Below are 18,383 nucleotides of genomic sequence, written 5' to 3' on the forward strand. Positions count from 1 at the left end.
GTTACTGGCATAAGCAGGACTTAGTATTAAGTTCAGGCTACCAGAATTCTACTTTTCCTTCCTTGTATAAAAATGTAGTACAGGAAAAACCTCTACCACGTGTTTCTACTAAAACATTCATTTAGAGTAGCAATTTTAGCCTGTCTACAGCCAAAATTTCTAAACTTGTCGCACAGAATAATGATCACTTTGAAAACTACAGCCACAATTTTGCATTTCCTTGATTACTGGAAGAATAAGTAAATGTGACATGTTCCTTCCCTTTCTTTTCACTTCAGTGAAAGAGAATAATACTGATATCAAAGGCAGACAATATTCTCAACTTCAGAAAAATACCTTAACACAAGAAATTAGTCAAGGCCTATGTTTAGGTTTTAAGAGTCAAATTCATTTCACCAATATAAATACCAGAATCTCCAACAAATGAGCTGATCAGGTGAAGCTTGCTTTTAAATCCAGGGTGACAGCCAAAACACAGTCATTGTTTCCATTATTAAGACCAGAGAATGAACAGAAGTTGCTCCATCCTATTTTCATAGTATGCTAATGTCACCAGAGTACCATAATGCACTAATTAATCTTCTGCTACATAACATACATACACTCAATCCAGCATTTCAATTCCTGATTCAAAGAAGAAAAGAAATATGCTTTACTTACTGCTTTAAAAAATTTCTCAGATAGCTGGCACTTGGACCCAAAACTTTTAGGCTGCAATGTCATGTTTTCCTTTGTCTGGGAATCAAATGATGGGTTTTCAATCAAGCAATTAACAAAAACCCATATATGATTCTTCACCTGTTGAAAACATAGAAACCAACTTAATCAACAAAATTACCACATTCATCTTTTTCAATATTTTTGTATAAAGTTACTTGCCTGAAATGGTTTCACTGAAACTCCAGCTTTATTCTTCTTTTTCACCACTTCTATCAGTTTGCCCACAACCTGATCCACCACATAATCAACATGCCTACCACCCTTAATGAGGGAAGAGAGAAAAAAAAAAAAAAAAAAAGAACAAACCCATTAAATTTCCTAATAGCTTTTAGCTGTATTAACAAAGTTCCTGTAGTCATACTTAAATTTGGAAATCCATGCACAATAAGTTGCAGCATAACAAAGGAAAATTTGTTTTAAAGTTTCTCTTTCATGTCATACAGTCCTCATACAAGTGAGGATGATGGATGTTACAGGGAACAGAAGAAGCAGAAGACCTTTCATCCACTCTACAGCAGTGAACTTCAAATGTAGCTGCTTACAGCTTGTAACAGGGTACAAAACTTTGGGAGTATGGCAGATCTGAAAATTACTCTGTAGCACTGGGATGGTACCTGCAACACCACGTGGCTGTCAAAAGGTATCTTTAACAGGCACATAAATAACTGTGGACTAAAAACATCACGCATTTGTTCCTCAAATTAAACTTTCCCCATTTGGTTCATAAAAAACTGTTCAGGGGCTCACCCTCAGATACACAGCATCCATGCTTATTCCTTCCCAAAAGTCATCTCACCTTTTCTTAGCTGTATTTACTGAACTCTCTGTATAAACACTATTAGCATTCTTTGCTAGCCTGGGGCTAGCCTGCTCCAAGTTCATACCTGATGTAGCAACAAGAGATACATAAGAGAGCATGCAGTTAACCTTAAGCTGGCAAACTGACCCCTTCGGATACCACAGGGCAATAACTTGTAGCTACATAATCATGTTGCTACCTGTCTTGTAGAAACAAGAGCAGTCAAGCTCCCTTACAGTCACTGCCCAAATGCAGACGGAAAAAAAAAAAAAAAAAAAAAAGCTTATAAGCAATTTCTTGCATCATCACAGTGAAAAAAAAAATTTTTTTCTTCCTCTGATGCACAACAGCTGAAAGTGAAACATTCATGGTACCTATCACAATTCTTCCCTTTATCCTAGAAAAAAAAGGGGACTCTGAGTACTGGTTATCCTTGCTTAAGGCCTTTTCAACTAGGTATTTCAAGTGAAGCCATTATTGCGAGAAAACTTTTGGCAGAGGCAATGTATTCACCTCCCAACTACAATCCGTAGCACAACAGATCCTCAGGAAAATATACTTATTTATGAAGTGAAACTTTGGAAGTAACAAGTCAGAAAAGTTACCTTTCTGAAGCCATATAACTCATGCTTTGCAATACAGCAGGGTGATTAAAATACATACTATTTTTAATGTTTAAATAATGGGTTTATTATTGATGAAATTCAGTCTAAATAGGGAAGCACTAAGCATGTGAACACCTTCAGAAGGTTCCCCACAGTTTCTTGCACCTTCTCTAGCTACAATTCTCTTTGGACTTAAACTTTAAATCAGCTACAGAAAAAACAAAAAACAAAACAAAAAAAACCCACAAAAACCACAAAAAAAACCAAACAAAAAACCCAAAACATACTGCTAGAAGACAAGTAATTTTAAGATTAAATTGCTTGGAAAATAAAGGCATTTCACAAAAGCTTTCTGGAAAAAAAGGTCTATTATAGATCTATTACATCCTAAAAATAACTACTGATTTACAAGTGTCAAAGAAACCTAACAATGATGGGGTCTATTCTACAGTGAAGTAGTAATCTGAATCAGAAGCACTAGTAAAGACTAAACCAGCACAAACTTATTTCATAGATAAAACAATTGGTATTTGAAGGTATGTATGCTGTAGTCTTTAATTCTATGGAACAATGACTACTGAAATTGCCTAAACCAGTGGTGATAAATATAGTTAAATATTTCCAAGTCCAATGTGATACAACCTCCCTTACAGGTAAAATAGCAGGCTTTCCTTGGAAAGATGTCAAAAATATGAATGGTCCTAAAGCCCTGGATATCTGAAAGCTGTTTACAATTTTGGTTATTCAAATACCTTCCTTTAAATTTATAGACAAGAAGGTACAAATAATAATAAAATGTTAAATTCTAGTGGCTGTTTAGAAAGTTCATAATGCTTTGACTAAAATAATCTTGCTTTTGACTAAAATTATCTTGTAACAAAGAATGGAGTGATGCAGGCATATCCTATACAATTAAAACATACCTAACTTAATGCTCAGTATTTTACAAGGAAGATCACCTTTGCTTAATATCAATTAGTGCCTTACAAAAATACAGACTAAATAATGCTTTCTGTTCAGAGCAATTTGCATTAGAACAGACAAAATAAAGAAAACATGTCTATGGAGACATTCATCATGAGGTAACAAACAAAGAAAACCTCCTTCTTTAAAGCTGTTTTAAAAATAGAACTGAGGAGAAAAAAAGGTTTCGATGGGTATGAGGAAGTATAGGATACATAAGAAATAAGAAATGTAAAACAACAAAACCAAGAAAAAACAGCAGCCAAAAAGACAGAGGAAAAGAAAGAACAAACAACTAGCAGAAGTTAGGATTCTATATTCTACAGCAGAGCATGCATCTGAAAAGACTGAAGAAGATGTGAAGTGGTTAAATTGATGGCAGAAAGTAGCTGTGTTCTCAACTTCATGTAGAAAGTAGAGATGAAAATTAAAAAAAGAGAGACAAAGTAAAAAAATGGCTTAAGGTGGTAAATAATATTAGTGATAACCAAACCAGTACTTGCACTTCAAAGAAACCATCTATGGTTTCTGTCAGTCTCTAGAGTCACCTACTAAACAGCAACACAAACCACTAGTGTGTTTTAGAAGCACCATACATACAAGTATTTTTCTCATGGCATTTCTTCTTAAAAAAAACAACCAAACAAAAAAACCCACTCAAACCCCAAAACCCACTGAAATTAAAACACAAGTTTTTATTCACATATGGATGACAGTTTCAGCACAGGGAGAGTTCAAGTGAAAGTTGATCCACCAACATCCTGCCACTTTAAAGAAAAATAAATCCATTTCCAAACTGTAAAGAAAAGCTACTACAGGAAAACATCAAATTACGCGTTTCAAAAAACATTCCACATTTGAATGGCCATTTTAAAATGCATTACTTTTACTCATCACATTACTGAAAACTTATGCTTATGGGAATACATCAGTATATTTTTGTATTTACAACTTTAGCAATTTTTTTTTACAATTTTAGCACTTCGAATATTTTGCTAAAACTAACATCTGACATATCAAAAAATAGCTACTTACCAGTAATTCTTGTTCTTAGAAGATTAGTTATTATAACAGTTCCCCATTCCTGTATCCATTCTTAGTGTGTAGCAATGAGTGAGGGATGTTCAGAGCTCAAAGTTGGGAACCTTTCAACCATCTCACCAGTAGGTGGCACATTTACCCACTATAGAAGCATAACAGTCTATAACTGCCCCAGCTGTCAGTACATTTTAATACAAGACAGAAAAAGAAAAATACCCTCTAAATCTAGAGGGCTGTCAATGATTATTATGAATACTGTATTATGAGAAAGAGCATTAAAACTGCATAACCTTCTTTTCCCAGAAGGTAACCATTAGGACTGAATCCCAGTCTTGTAAGCTTCAGGATGCAAAGACATCTAATGAAATGGTAACAACTGAAATCTTAAAAATGAAGCTTAGACTGGCTCCTACATACATTCTATTCATATCGTCATCAATAGCCAACAGCCTCAACTAATTCCGAGGCAAGCCGTATTTAAATTCTATGGACAGATAAATGGTTTGTATGGCAAACAAATTCAGAAGCTAATTATAAATTTGTAGTTTTCATTTAATTAGCTATACAAATAAAATCCTGTTTTCTTGTGCATGTGTTTTCTATTATATTTATTTTATTAGAATAAATCTGAAAACATCACACTCTGGAACGGTCCTGAATTTCTTGCTGAACTCCAGCAAATTTTAACAGGTTTGGGATGCTCCCTCCATTCAAGTCTATCATCTGACACTGCATCTGTATCAGTTGAGCTTTCTGCTAAAATGATTAGTAGTATTACAGCAAGCAGTGCTGCCATATTAGAAATATCATTATATCACTATGTTAATAACTGAAGTTTCTGCTACAATTTCCACTACAGCTACTATTTGAAATTCAGAACTTGAGACAACCATATTTAATCAGTTTATATACAAGTCTCACTAAAGGTTATCTGCACAATCATGATAGTTACAAACATCCTTTCAAAAGCTGCCTCAGAGCCTGAAGTCAATTTCTGTGGTGGTCTCCTGTGGCAAAATTGTGAATAAATGGGAACCTGACCAAGGTAACAGATTTACAAGAACAAAACAAGGGAGTTGTGCCTCAACATACTGCCTGACCTTCTACACGCCCCTCAAAAAAACCCCCGTCAACCTAAAAAAAACTTGTTTGGAATTTAAAGCAAGTTTAAAAAAGGTGGAAGGGAAGTTATGACTGGGTGAAATTTATCCAGAAACAGAAATGAAAAGCTTTCAGCAAACAGTGATAAATAACCAAAAAACAGCTGAAATGAGCTCCTCACCTGTTAGCAGATAAGGGGACAGGCAGTTGACGCAGTTAGTTACTAGCCATTATGTCTCATCAGTGGGTAGTTGCACATCAATTGCTGGTGAGGTGGTTCACCGGCCCCGAACATTCCACATCCAGTCACACACATAAGGCATGGATCGGGAGAGCGGGAAAAACTACAAATTACAACACTTACCTTTGAAGAATACACAGTACTTTTTCTATGAATTTTCTTACAGAATACATGATAACAACGTATGTGCAACGGCATGATGGGTGAAAATTGATCCAAAAGAGTCAAAATCAAAATCTTTTGAGTAAGTGTAGGCAATAAATTTAACTTAGGAGTTAATAAGTATTCATGTTTTTCAAATACATTTTCTTAACTTGATATCAAACATAAGTTTCTCTACATTGCCAGCTTCTTCATAAAGGTATTGTATACATCTTTAAGGTTATGCTATTTTTCTTCTTTATGTTGCATAAAGAGGCCTGAATTAAAACTTTCAGCTACCAGATACATTTGTTATCCCTAGTTTTGATAAGTATCAGATAAGCATTTAATTAAAATGCACACTTAGAAAGTAAATATTCTACAGTGAAATAAACTATCCCCCTTACCACTGAACGCTAGTTCAGCTACACCAAAAACGACACTGAAAGAAGTTATATAGTAAAAATTATATACCACCAAAACACTGGCTACACATCATCTACCACCAAGATCAATACTGGTATTTCTGGGCACCTGCCTAGACTAGGAGCCCACTTAGAGTAACCACTGGTGCTTATAAACCACTTGCGCTACCATTAGCATTTTCTTCTGTTTGACTCTTTGAGAACAGATCCAAGCAAGGAAGTGTTTTCAAGTGTTTGATTACAAATTCTTATCTTTTGGGAAGCTCATGGTTAAGATTCTCAAAACACATCCTCACCAATGACTAGAATTGCTTGACTGTTGTTAGATCACTCATCCAGTGCAATTTGTGAAGAGCAGAAATGACAAAAGACTTTCTCTCACCATGGTGGATCCCAGATGCCTAAACCTGGGCCACACTGAATGGGCATAAGTGAGAGTTACACTAGTTGATCTCAGGTGATTGCCTTGGTGCTTGACCACCCCAGCAATCTGAGAAGGACAAAGATTGTATTTTAGTACGCTGAGCATAATCCTGCCTTACCATAACTGAAGATTTGCTACGATATCATTCCACTACTACTACAGTTGCTAATAAGTACAGAGAACACCTAGATCCCCTTATATAGAAATGCAAATAAAATTAACATTTCAGGCCAGTTTTATACATCATAAAGCAACAGACGGAAAGCCATTTTTCAAGAACACCAAAAGCCATTTTTTCCCTCCAAAACTTTCTAACACTAGCTTTAAAGGGGTTTGTACATTTTTTTTTTACCTTAATTTCAGAATTATTTTATTACAATGTCTCAGAAAGGAGGGAATGAAATAGTTCCATTCATTTTCTATTTAGCCATGTATGCTCACATAAGATATTAGTATCACCAATAATGATTACTAGTGTTTTAAAAATGACTGCATATTCGGAAATACTGCCATGAATGTATTTTGATTGCATTCAATTGCTCTGCCAGATCCTCTCATGCAAAAGATTACCTCACCTATTTATTTTTAGTAACCCAGATTTATTTTTTTATCAAATATCTGACTGGACATAACCTTAGCACGCATTTTTATCATTTAACTACTCACCTTTGTGGTAGCTATACTATTTACAAAGCTGATTTGCTGAAACCCTTTTTCACTTAAAGTGAGGCACACATCCCATCGTTCATTCACAACTTCATGAATAACTTTGAGCGCAACTCCAGTTTCATCCAGCTTGTCTTTTACGTAAAGATCTACATAACTGCGAAATCCATTTACCTATGAGTAATGCAGATAACAATTACTAATCTTTGCATCAAATACTCAGTACACTTAAAATATTTTAAATGATGCTCTTACAGGTAATTTCTTCCCATTCAACATGACTTTGACTCCTTTGCATGACCCAGCCAAATCATATGCTCTTCTTGTCATGAGGGCCACAATATCCTTATCAAGTTTTTCCATTTTAAATTTAGATAGATCTGGCTGGAATGTAATGCATGTGTAGTCATCACCATCAAAATGCTTAATCTTGGGTTCAGAGGTCTTCATCATATTGTTCATCCAAGTCTTTGAAAACAAAATATTTTAGATGTTAGTTTACAATACATGTTATCCTCCTACATTTCCATTTTCCAGCTACGCTAGGATTGCAACAGCTACACAACAAAAAGCTCACAGACTTCTTTTAGAAGTTTCCCCTGGTAAAACACTATGCATAAAATTAATTGCATTACCAAGATCTGCACAAGCACCAGTGACAGCAGATTTGTGGTTTCTGTAAATATGCAGGGACGTGATTCTAATGCAAATAGAGCCTACCACAGAACCGACTAAATGAGATACAAGTGAGGTAGCTAAACAGTCCTTATTGCCCTTCAGTTTAACGGTTTCCATCTACTACACACTTCTATAGAAGAGAGGCTTATTAGTCCCCGTGCAGAGACCCAGTAGCCTCCGAGATAGCACCTTTGTGGCTGTGCAGTGTACCAAAGCATGCTTCTTGACAAACCAACTTGCTCAGGAGTCTTGGTATTGTTCCCTGTTTAACAACACGTGTGCTTTTATAAGAACAAGCAGAACACCTACTCACAGCATATATCAAAGTTCAGTTGTACTAAATTTTCACAATTTTTGAAAATACTGGAAAATGTAGCACTAAGTCATAAAGCATGCAATTTTCAAAAAGTACACTCAAATCAAGATTAATTTGCTTTTTGGCAGTCAGCAGAAAATATTACATTTTTTAAAGAGATGTGTAAAACCATTGAAATGCATTGGTTATGTAGTGACATGACAGCATAACCAGAAATTAATTACTTGTCCAGAAAGAAGAGAAGGAAGCCACCAATTGGGAAAGACTCCAAAGCCAAGGAACTTTGGTATCTAATACTCTACCAAAGTTCTTCAAACTTTTAGAAAGGTGGCCATCTCAAAGCTATATACAGTAGATCAGATTACATTCAATCCTTCCTCTATGTGCTAACAATAACAATGAGCAATGGGTTCAAATGCGGAGGAAGGGGTGTTTGCACTGAAGTCCAGCTAGGCTAATGAAATTCATGACATAAACCCTGAAAAATCTTGTTCTTAACCCTATACAAAATAGTCTAGATAATTGTTTCCATGTTTGCACAGCTAAGTAGAAAGATTTTTTGGCAAATTATACAACAGCAATTATAAAATGTTTCAATTAAATATATTTCTTTTCACCTGCACATGAATATACTTTAGCTTTAACAGAAGAAAATTGGTTTTCATTTTTAGTCACCTAACACTCCCAAGTATTACTTAACAAAAAAAAAATCTAATACACAGAAGTACCAATTTTACTGACTGAACTAACCTAGCCTGCAAACTCTACACATCCATTTGAATGTTAAATGATTCATTTAATGAAATATTCATGAAATGTAGAAAACGTGTTAAATTTTAAATTTATAATTACAGCAAAGGAAAAAAGTTGAGATCATTTCTATACCTGCTTAAAGCTGTGTTTGTATTCCTTGCACGCAGTTTCAACTGTAAACTTTGTACTAAATATGTTACAAAGTTTTGCACCATAGCCATTGCGCCCACCTGAAAAAACAACATATAGTAAGTTTTTTACAGCAGAACTATATTTATGATATACAGAGAGTATGCCAATAAAATAAAATGTTCCTATATAAGACAAAAGTTGGGCCACATGTCAAGAGCTATCAAAGGATGCCAGAGATGGAGTTTCACACTACCTCCACTCTGGTGCAACTGTTTTTGCGTCAAAATGAGCAGTTTGCTCCTTCCCCCAAGGCTACAATACTTCCTTTGCTTCCCTTATGTTGATCTACCAGTTCCTTGCTGAAAGGCAACTGACCTCAACACCCTGATCCAGCTGAAAACTAGATCATGATCAGATTCAAATCACTCTGCAACCACACATCATAATATCAGCAAAGTATATGGGCTAGGATAGAACAGAACTAACTTTCATTCATGATCTAAATAAGGGTTACTTTACATATAGGATAATAAGTCATATCCTAATTTATTAAACTTATTTTTCCCCTTCAATTCAAGAGCATAAATGTTTAAATGCTTGCATACATTATAATTAAAGTACAAAAATATGTTGTTTGTTACTAAACAATGACTATTGACATTAAAGATGTAAACGTAAAGTTCTCTGTAAACATTGGTATTAAAAAAGAAAAAGTGGGATTATTTTTTAAGTCATTTTACTCTAACAAAGAGCTATAGTAATGGTGACTAAGTAATCACCTGTTATGAAACAGAATAGAAAAAGTAAAAAAAGAAAGCATACTGAAAAGCGAACAATAGCTTAATTGAATAAAACAAAGCATGTTAAATAGCCTTGCCTGTAACTTTCTTCTCATCATCATCATAGTTGCTGGATGTTAGCAGCTGCCCAAAGATTAAAGCAGGTACATATACTTTTTCTACTTTGTGTTCCACGACTGGTATACCCTTTCCATTATTCCATATGCTGATAATGTTTGATTCCCTGTAAAACAGTGAAGACATTAAGCCAATTAATTTAATCTTGAAAACAGACTCCTGCATACATTTTACCTGTTTAAATAACTACATAAAATACAATAAAAGACCATATTCTCACCATATTTATTCACAGCTCTCTGAATTTTACTTACAACAAACCACTTCTTTGTGCTTATTAGATGTCTTAGAAGGAGCATAATCGCCCATACATGACAGTATTTCATATAATAAAAATAACCCCAAAAAAACTGCTTGAAGAGCTTTCACCATCAATACGACCTGCAACCGAATCCTGAAGTTTAGTGACAGAATTATACTTAAGTTAGAGATGTAGCTTTTTAAGGTTTCATTGAAGTCCACCCAAACACAGCCAAGTAATCATCTGTTTAAAACTGTTATTTCCCAGTTTATGATGAACACTGTAATTTATTTCATCCATCAACATCTGGGATTGTTAATACTTACAGCTCTTGCATAGCATTTTCATTTTGGAGTATTAGAGAGTTCAAAATCATAACAGGTCAGGTAGATTTACACTAACCATTTCCCTCCCACTCCATGGTAAAAGCAATTTGGTCTACAGAAACTGATAGCGCACTGAAAACTTGCAGAAAAATGACTTCTCAGCATATTTATCCTAAAGATTAGGTGTGAAAATTAGGTGTCCAAAATATTTATTATTAACTTAAATGTCACTGAAAAGTTACTACTAAAGGAACCCAATCAACCTCTATTTAGCTACAGTACTTCTCATTAGGAAATATCTCTAAGTATTCAATTTCAAAAAGCAGTGGTAATGACATATTTGCAACCTGCAGTTTCAGTGTTATAGCTGACTAATTCAGACATAACCTTATCCTAATGCTAAAGGAGTTAACATAGAAGTTCAAGAGGTGCAAAATTATGCTACAAAACCTCAAGGTTGGTATTTACGATTTATAAGTAACCTGGCTGGTTATAGTTATGTACTGCCAAGCTTTCATAATCAAACATTATGAGTGGTTTAGGAAAGCAAATCTTTTTAAATTCAGAATGGTAATACTTACTGCTAGCCACTTTTAATTCACCTTTTCATCTTAAAATATGAAGCTTATTGGAAATAATTTTTAAAATTTTTTTTAAAAATCCGATTTCATTTAGTAAAATAATTTGTACAAATCTGAACTCAACAGTACTGGCAGGGAAAGTAAATGAAAACATGTTTTTACTTACGGATCAATGGATATTTTAATACAAGTCATATTCTTGTCCCTCTGCTTATTGTCAGCAGCATTTACTATGAAACAAAGTAGCACCAATTAACACTTTGTAGGAGCAATAATTAATTACTTGATCTGTAAAACTGATTGTATACATATTCCATCTCAAGTAACAACGGTGCAGGTATTTCTTAATCTGGTATGTTTGTATATTCTGTGTCTTATTACTGAAGTCTATAAATATGTCCAAGTATCTGCAAGAAGATATTTTTCAACCTTATAATTACCGACTATTTCTAGCAGTTAGACTATCTTAGAAATAAATATAGAAGTGTATTTTGTGAGCCTGTTCTCATCATTGTTCTTAACATACTGAGCACTTTATTCTTCTCCTGCTGTACTTGTTTGGATATTACACATATTATACCATGTATGTTAAAAACTCTAGAAAATTATATACATCACCAGATCAGTTTACACAACCTTTCGCCACTGAAACCCAATCCTGAAAACATCACATCCATTAAGGAGTGTTTTGACTGCAGCTAAAGTTATCTCTAAAGAGCCTGTAAGACTTTTAACTAACAGTTGTAAAATAGTTCCTAAACAGTTTATACAGTTTAGGATCAAAAGAAGGATAACTGGAAATTAACATTTGATCAGGATTTAATTAAACTGCACGCCAATGTGTATTAGCTACAAACAACAGAAATCAGAAATGTGACTATGGCCATTAACCATGAAAGCACATTACAATCATTTTCAGCATTTGCCTCATCACCCATGAAAGAGATCAAAATAAAACCCCAAAACACCAAAGGACAGTATCTTAACAGATTATAAGGATCTCAGTATAAGATCAGCTATTTCAAGGTGCTTTTGCTAAAATCTGAAGTGCCGTTTCATTCAAAATTACACATAGCTACAATGTCTAATTTTTGTACTGTTATTACACCGATCCCTAGCTCTCAAACCACACTCTGTGGAGCACTTATCAGTGCTACATACAGAAGCAATAAGCCATACAGTACTATGATAATGATACGATAATGATCTTCCTTTTGAATGGGACAAGGTGGAAGTGGACTCCCTCCTCTGAAAAGACCGTCAATTCCATCTATGAGGCAGCATTCAAAATAGAAGTGATGAAAGATTTGCATTTCCATATTTCTCAAATTAAGTAATGAGTAAAAAATAAAAATAAAAAATTGTTCTTTTCCACCTGTCAAAGATATATTGCCTCTAAGACAGAAATGCTGTAAAGAAGAGTTTTAGAGGTGTGGAGAAGTTTTGAACCCAATGAAGGTCATGACAAAATTTCCATTGACCTCAGTAGACCATAATATAGTTTACAATGTAATCCCGCCAATCCTTACAACATAACTTCATAAAAACATTAGCCCAAGATTTCATGTCAATTAACCCAAAATATCAGTTCAGCAGACAGCACACTATTCAGATGCTGCACATCTCTAACGCTGGTTAGTCTTCAATGTGTTCCTGTCACCAAGAGACTATCATAAACTAGTAAGTCACAGTGACTCAGGGACTTATGACAGAATTTTCTAAAAATCATTTGTTTGTGCCTCAGTCACCATGCTTTTAAATAGCAGTATGATACTTATTTATTTTAAAACTGTTTGAAGTCTAGAAATCATCCCTGTAAGAATTACCATCACCACCACTATCATTCTGTACAGAAGGAGGTAGTTTGAATGATTCATGGAATGATGATCTAAGTTAACACTTAGACAACTTCCAGTTTTCTTCTTTCAGAAAAATGATCTTCTTTCAAATGTTACTTAAAACTTTAACAACTTTGCAGATTAAACATCTTGTAACAATATTGATCACAAAAAATTATCTAGTTTGGACATTCAGTAACAAATATTTACACTTTCTTACAAGTTCAACTGAAAACTCTTCCCTCTTTAAACTGTTCTATAGTGCTGGAAGGCACTAAAATTTGCATGCATTGTAGTTTAGTGGGACTCTAAGTCTGTGATTTAAACTTTGATACAAATTAATGTGCTTTGAGAATACTCAGAAAAGCGTATATTCCATAATGCTAAAGCAATATTATTGTTAAAAATGCTTACCAAGGATTTCATCAAAGATCTTGTACAAGCCAGGAACAAAGGTAACTTCTCTGCAATTCATTCCTACATCTTCATCATAAACCCACATTAACTACATGTGAACAAAAATAAGATAAAAAATATTTACTGTCTTGGTAAACAAGTCTATGATTCTCTAAGATCTATTTACTTTAAGAACTTTACTCTTCCAATATGAATGCTGCTGTCATATGAGACAGAAACAGAAGCAGAAGTTTGGCAAAAATTACAACTGTACCCACAAAGACTTCCATAATGAAAATCTATTATTTTCTGCTTGGTGAGGAAATACAACAGTATAGACAGTGAAGTTTGAAGCAATTTGCAACTTCACAAAAACAGCTGAAAAAAGTGCCAGCAGGAGGCTTAAATTATCTGTTCTCTACCTGAACAGACAGACCGAAGCATTTTTGGACTTAGAGCAAATGACACTTACAAATATGCATATTCCTATGCATATAGGCATGTTTGGAAACACACACATACACACACATAACTGCCTCTTTACACACAGAGTTGTGTGTTTATGTTTTGACTGAATTTCAACATTTTCTGAGCGTGTTTTTTCAGGTGAACCAAACACTGCTTTAAAGTCTCTCCCCTTCCTACACATGCATTCATAAACATGACCACAGTTTTTAGCATGATAATTCAGTATACTCAGAGAACTAAAGATGTGCGTATTTATTAACTGGAATAGCAATTTTCCTCATTAAAAAAACAAAACCTACTAAAACTGTAAATTTAGTGACATTTACCTGAGTTAACGGTTCAACTGACCCAATGTAGGTATCTGGACGGAGGAGGATGTGCTCAAGCTGAGTCTTCTTCTGATAAACTCTCTCAACAGACATCTTCTTTGAAGTGTCATTTTTATTAATGTTTTCCGAGTCTTCCTTTTTTGAAGCATTGATCTGATTATCAAATAATGTCTAAAAAAAAAAAAAGACACCAAAAAACCTCATTCATTCAATCTGTCACTCTCAAGATATAAACAACATGACAGATTTAAATTACAATCAAAACTTGTCATGTAATTTAAATGTTAAGTTTTCAGATTAAGATCAAGCTATGCTCTCAACAGAAAAAAATTCAACAGATTATAACAGTTTCTTAACACATTGTAACATATTCAAAATTTACTGATTTACTAAGCATGATAAACCAAAATAAGGAAACAACAGCATATCACAAAAGACACCAACTTCCTCAGGTTAAGCATTTATAACATACATTTTGTGTTTAAGCATTTGAATCCAAACCACTGAATACTGTTCTGAGTAATAATAGTAAAACTATCTTTTACATTTTAGTTTGGACAATTCATTCAGTGAGACTTAAGAAACACTGTAATGCCTCTCCTATGGTTTCTCAATTGCTAAAATACATTCTCTATTTAACTGAAGTAATCAAACCCGATACAATCCCAGTTTAGAATGCATTATGATGAAATAAGCCAAGGACTATATAAAAAGAGAATCACATAGGCTACTAACGGAATTTAAACAGAATTCAAGCATAATGTGGCTGGAGATGATGAAAAATGCCTCAGTTGGAAGAACAAGCAGTGTTACAGAAAACTAGTCCACTTTGGGGGGAGTATACAGGGTTTTGGTGCATCTTTCAGCAAATTTTTTTTTGATAAATGCCTCCTTCCCATTTAACTAAAACCACACAAAAGGAAAAGTTAAAATTTCTCAGAGCAACCAAATGCAGAAAAGCTCCATTCTGAGACAAGTAAGAGCATATCTACCAAGAAACTAGGAATGACATTTACAGTATGCATTCTTAGCCAAACTTAGAATTATCTTTAAAATATCAATAAACATAAATTAAAAGTCACCTGATTAGTAGGCATAACAAAAAATTCTCTCACCACCTGCTTAATACCTGAAATAGCCTCCTTCTCTTACAAGGGATTTACCAACTTTGAAGCAGGTGTTACATGACCAGTAAAATCCATCAACAGACAAATAACGAGGACAAAGCCCACTTGCCACTCAGGTAAATATTTTACTTCTATTTAGCTGTTAGCAGTAAATCTCTATATGAAGTAAATACAGACTAAACTCAAACTCTGGATTAACCAGTCACCATGTAAATTTCTCAGCCAGAAGAAGTATCATCACATCTCTCTCAATCTAGCTTTTGTTGCAGCCTTGGATAACGCTAAAAGCAAAGGGTAAGAAAGCATATAAGCACATAGGAACAAGGAGCAAAGGATACTGAACTCACCCAAACAACTTCAGCAGATTCAAAAAGGTCAAACATCAACCTATAGCATACAATTAACAAGGACAATTGTCCATGTATTATTCCAATATGTCTTCTCCAGCTTCTACTATTTAAGCTTTGATGCTTTTCTCCATGACCCGCCCCCCCCCCCCCAAACAGGCACAGGAATAAAGCATTTCATTCTATTCACAGAATCACAGAATCATTTAGGTTGGAAGGGACCTTGAAGATCATCCAGTCCAACCGTTAACCTAGCACTGACAGTTCCCAACTACACCATATCCCTAAGCGCTATGTCAGTGCGACTCTTAAACACCTCCAGGGATGGGGACTCCACCACCTCCCTGGGCAGCCCATTCCAACATCTAACAACCCATTCTGTAAAGAAATGCTTTCTAATATCTGGTCTAAACCTTCCCTGGTGCAACCTGAGGCCATTACATCTTGTCCTATCACTTGGTTAAAGAGACTCATCCCCAGTTCTCTGCAACCTCCTTTCAGGTAGTTGTAGAGGGCGATGAGGTCTCCCCTCAGCCTCCTCTTCTCCAGACTAAACAACCCCAGTTCCCTCAGCTGCTCCTCGTACGACATGTGCTCCAGACCCTTCACCAGCTTCGTTGCCCTTCTTTGGACACACTCGAGTAATTCAATGTCCTTTTTGTAGTGAGGGGCCCAAAACTTGCCAGGGTCCTTATTTGCTCATGCGGGATCAGGACCGACACAACACTAATATGATGATCAAATCATTCGTTTATTCTCCTATCTTGGTTACATTTACAGTACACCAAGTCCCGTACACGCGCACATCTGTGCTCTGACAGGCTGCATACTATCTACACGCGCTGTTCAGGGGCCTCTACAAGCACTTGCATTGGTTAGTTGTATTTGCGTACATACAACCTGAAACTTACAAACTTCTCTACATTGTATCTTATTTTATTCAGACTTGTGTGCTTTTGCTGACTATAGTCATTCCTTCTTTTGCTGATCATAACTATCCCTTTGTTTGCTGACTTTATCTTGTCCTTGCACAGTCCTGTCTGCATTAGCTTCCTTCTAATGCAGCCCAAGCCCCTACAAAAACTGAACACAGTAATCAAGGTGTGGCCTCACCAGTGTCGAGTACAGGGGTAAGATCATTTCCCTGTCCCTGCTGGCCATGCTATTTCTGATACAAGCCAGGATGCCATTGGCCTTCTTGGCCACCTGGGCACACTGCTGGCTCATGTTCAGCTGGCTGTCAATCAACACCCCCAGGTCCCTCTCTGCCTGGCAGCTCTCCAGCCACTCCTCCCCAAGCCTGTAGCGCTGCTGAGGGTTGTTGTGGCTGAAGTGCAGCACCCGGCATTTGGCCTTATTGAAACTCCTACAGTTGGCCTTAGCCCATCGCTCCAGCCTGTCCAGATCCCTCTGCAGAGCCTCCCTACCCTCGAGCAGATCAACACTCCCACCCAACTTGGTGTCATCTGCAAACTTACTGAGGGTGCACTCGATCCCCTCGTCTAGATCATCAATAAAGATGTTAAACAGGAGTGGCCCCAAAACTGAGCCCTGGGGGACACCACTCATGACCGGCCACCAACTGGATTTATTCAGAACAAGGTGAATTACCTTTCTCTTCCAGATTTAGAGATCACATTTTTTTAGTTTATTTATGGAAATGCTACAAAACATGTACTTTGAGAACCTCTGAGACAAGCAGATTGTGTGCACCAGTGCTGACAACAGCCAGTTGTTCACTGTGAGTAAACCCAAACAGGCCACATGAGAATCAAATATTCTCTACTACCCAGTCCTGTAACTGACAGCATCCGGAATAAGAGGGGGAAAGAACCAGGGGAGCCCACAATCCTGCACCAAGATTACACACAGCAGAGTTGTAACCGCAACATTAACTGTCGTGACTTTTCTTCTGGAGCACATCACATCTCCCGCCAAATGGGGAAGTTGCAAAATCACAAGCACGTGTGATTAAAGTGTTTCAGTATCCAAGTTAATTTAGTCTCCACACTGCCATTTGGCCTTAAACTGTGACAACCTCACTACCACCACCCCAAAAGGATTAGCCGTGGATCAGCTAAACAAGCAGAAAAGAAACAGGACTTTGCAAATAGATACATTAAACTGATACGGAAGAGGAGGAATGAGAATTGTTACTAAAGCATCATTGCCAATAGTTGCAACGTAAATTTTATTTCATTGAAGTAGTTCTGTGAATGATATCCAGGCTTCCAATGAGTTCCACTGTATGTGTATATAAATATTTTTTTAATGTATCTTTCTGACCTTACTGGCTTTACTTAATGATCATCTTTGACATCATACCTCATAGGAGTCACCCGTAGCTCACAGGCTCCACAGCTCTGTTAGCACTGTTTTACTATGTTCACTCGTTCTAAAGGGACCAGTGATTAGCAGGAGAAGAAAATAATAATTCTGAGATGAAGTAGAAGTAAGTGTTGAAAGAAGGGAAGAGAAGAAATGCAATTCATATAGAAAGCGAAAGTATTACAGGTGTAAAGACTTGTTCAAATGGAACTGTTCTATTTGCTCCCAGTTTGTGGGCTTCAGGAAGTTTTTACAGTCAGCGAAGTACATGATGGGCAGTTATCAGATACCAGTTTTTCAGTTGTCATGTACATCAGTATTGTATTCAGCTCTCTAAAATGCTTCTACTTGTATAGTACCTGAGGACTAGGGTCTAACCAGCATCACAACTCAGTAACATGTTAGCACAGAGTAAGAACTCAAATCTTAGCCTAATAAATCTAGGCTACAGTTTTCCTATCTCCAGTAGCTCTACTTGTC

The 18,383-nt window shown here is 35.9% G+C and overlaps 1 protein-coding gene across 3 annotated transcripts in view; it reads right to left on the reverse strand.

Annotated features, from left to right (window-relative positions):
* Positions 1–18,383, reverse strand: part of TOP2B (DNA topoisomerase II beta) — a 67,786-nt gene that overhangs the window by 33,997 nt on the left and 15,406 nt on the right. For all 3 annotated transcript variants that reach the window (XM_074838984.1, XM_074838966.1, XM_074838973.1), the window contains exons 2-10: positions 14,099–14,272; positions 13,323–13,413; positions 11,237–11,300; positions 9,883–10,028; positions 9,006–9,103; positions 7,382–7,594; positions 7,127–7,300; positions 880–981; positions 661–798 (exon numbers count right to left, since the gene is read on the reverse strand). In XM_074838984.1, the coding sequence (XP_074695085.1) occupies positions 661–798; positions 880–981; positions 7,127–7,300; positions 7,382–7,594; positions 9,006–9,103; positions 9,883–10,028; positions 11,237–11,300; positions 13,323–13,413; positions 14,099–14,272 (1,200 nt within the window). The remainder of the gene's footprint in view (positions 1–660; positions 799–879; positions 982–7,126; positions 7,301–7,381; positions 7,595–9,005; positions 9,104–9,882; positions 10,029–11,236; positions 11,301–13,322; positions 13,414–14,098; positions 14,273–18,383) is intronic.

This window comes from Strix aluco, chromosome 1, assembly GCF_031877795.1.
Source record: "Strix aluco isolate bStrAlu1 chromosome 1, bStrAlu1.hap1, whole genome shotgun sequence".
Classification (NCBI taxonomy): Eukaryota; Metazoa; Chordata; class Aves; order Strigiformes; family Strigidae; genus Strix; species Strix aluco.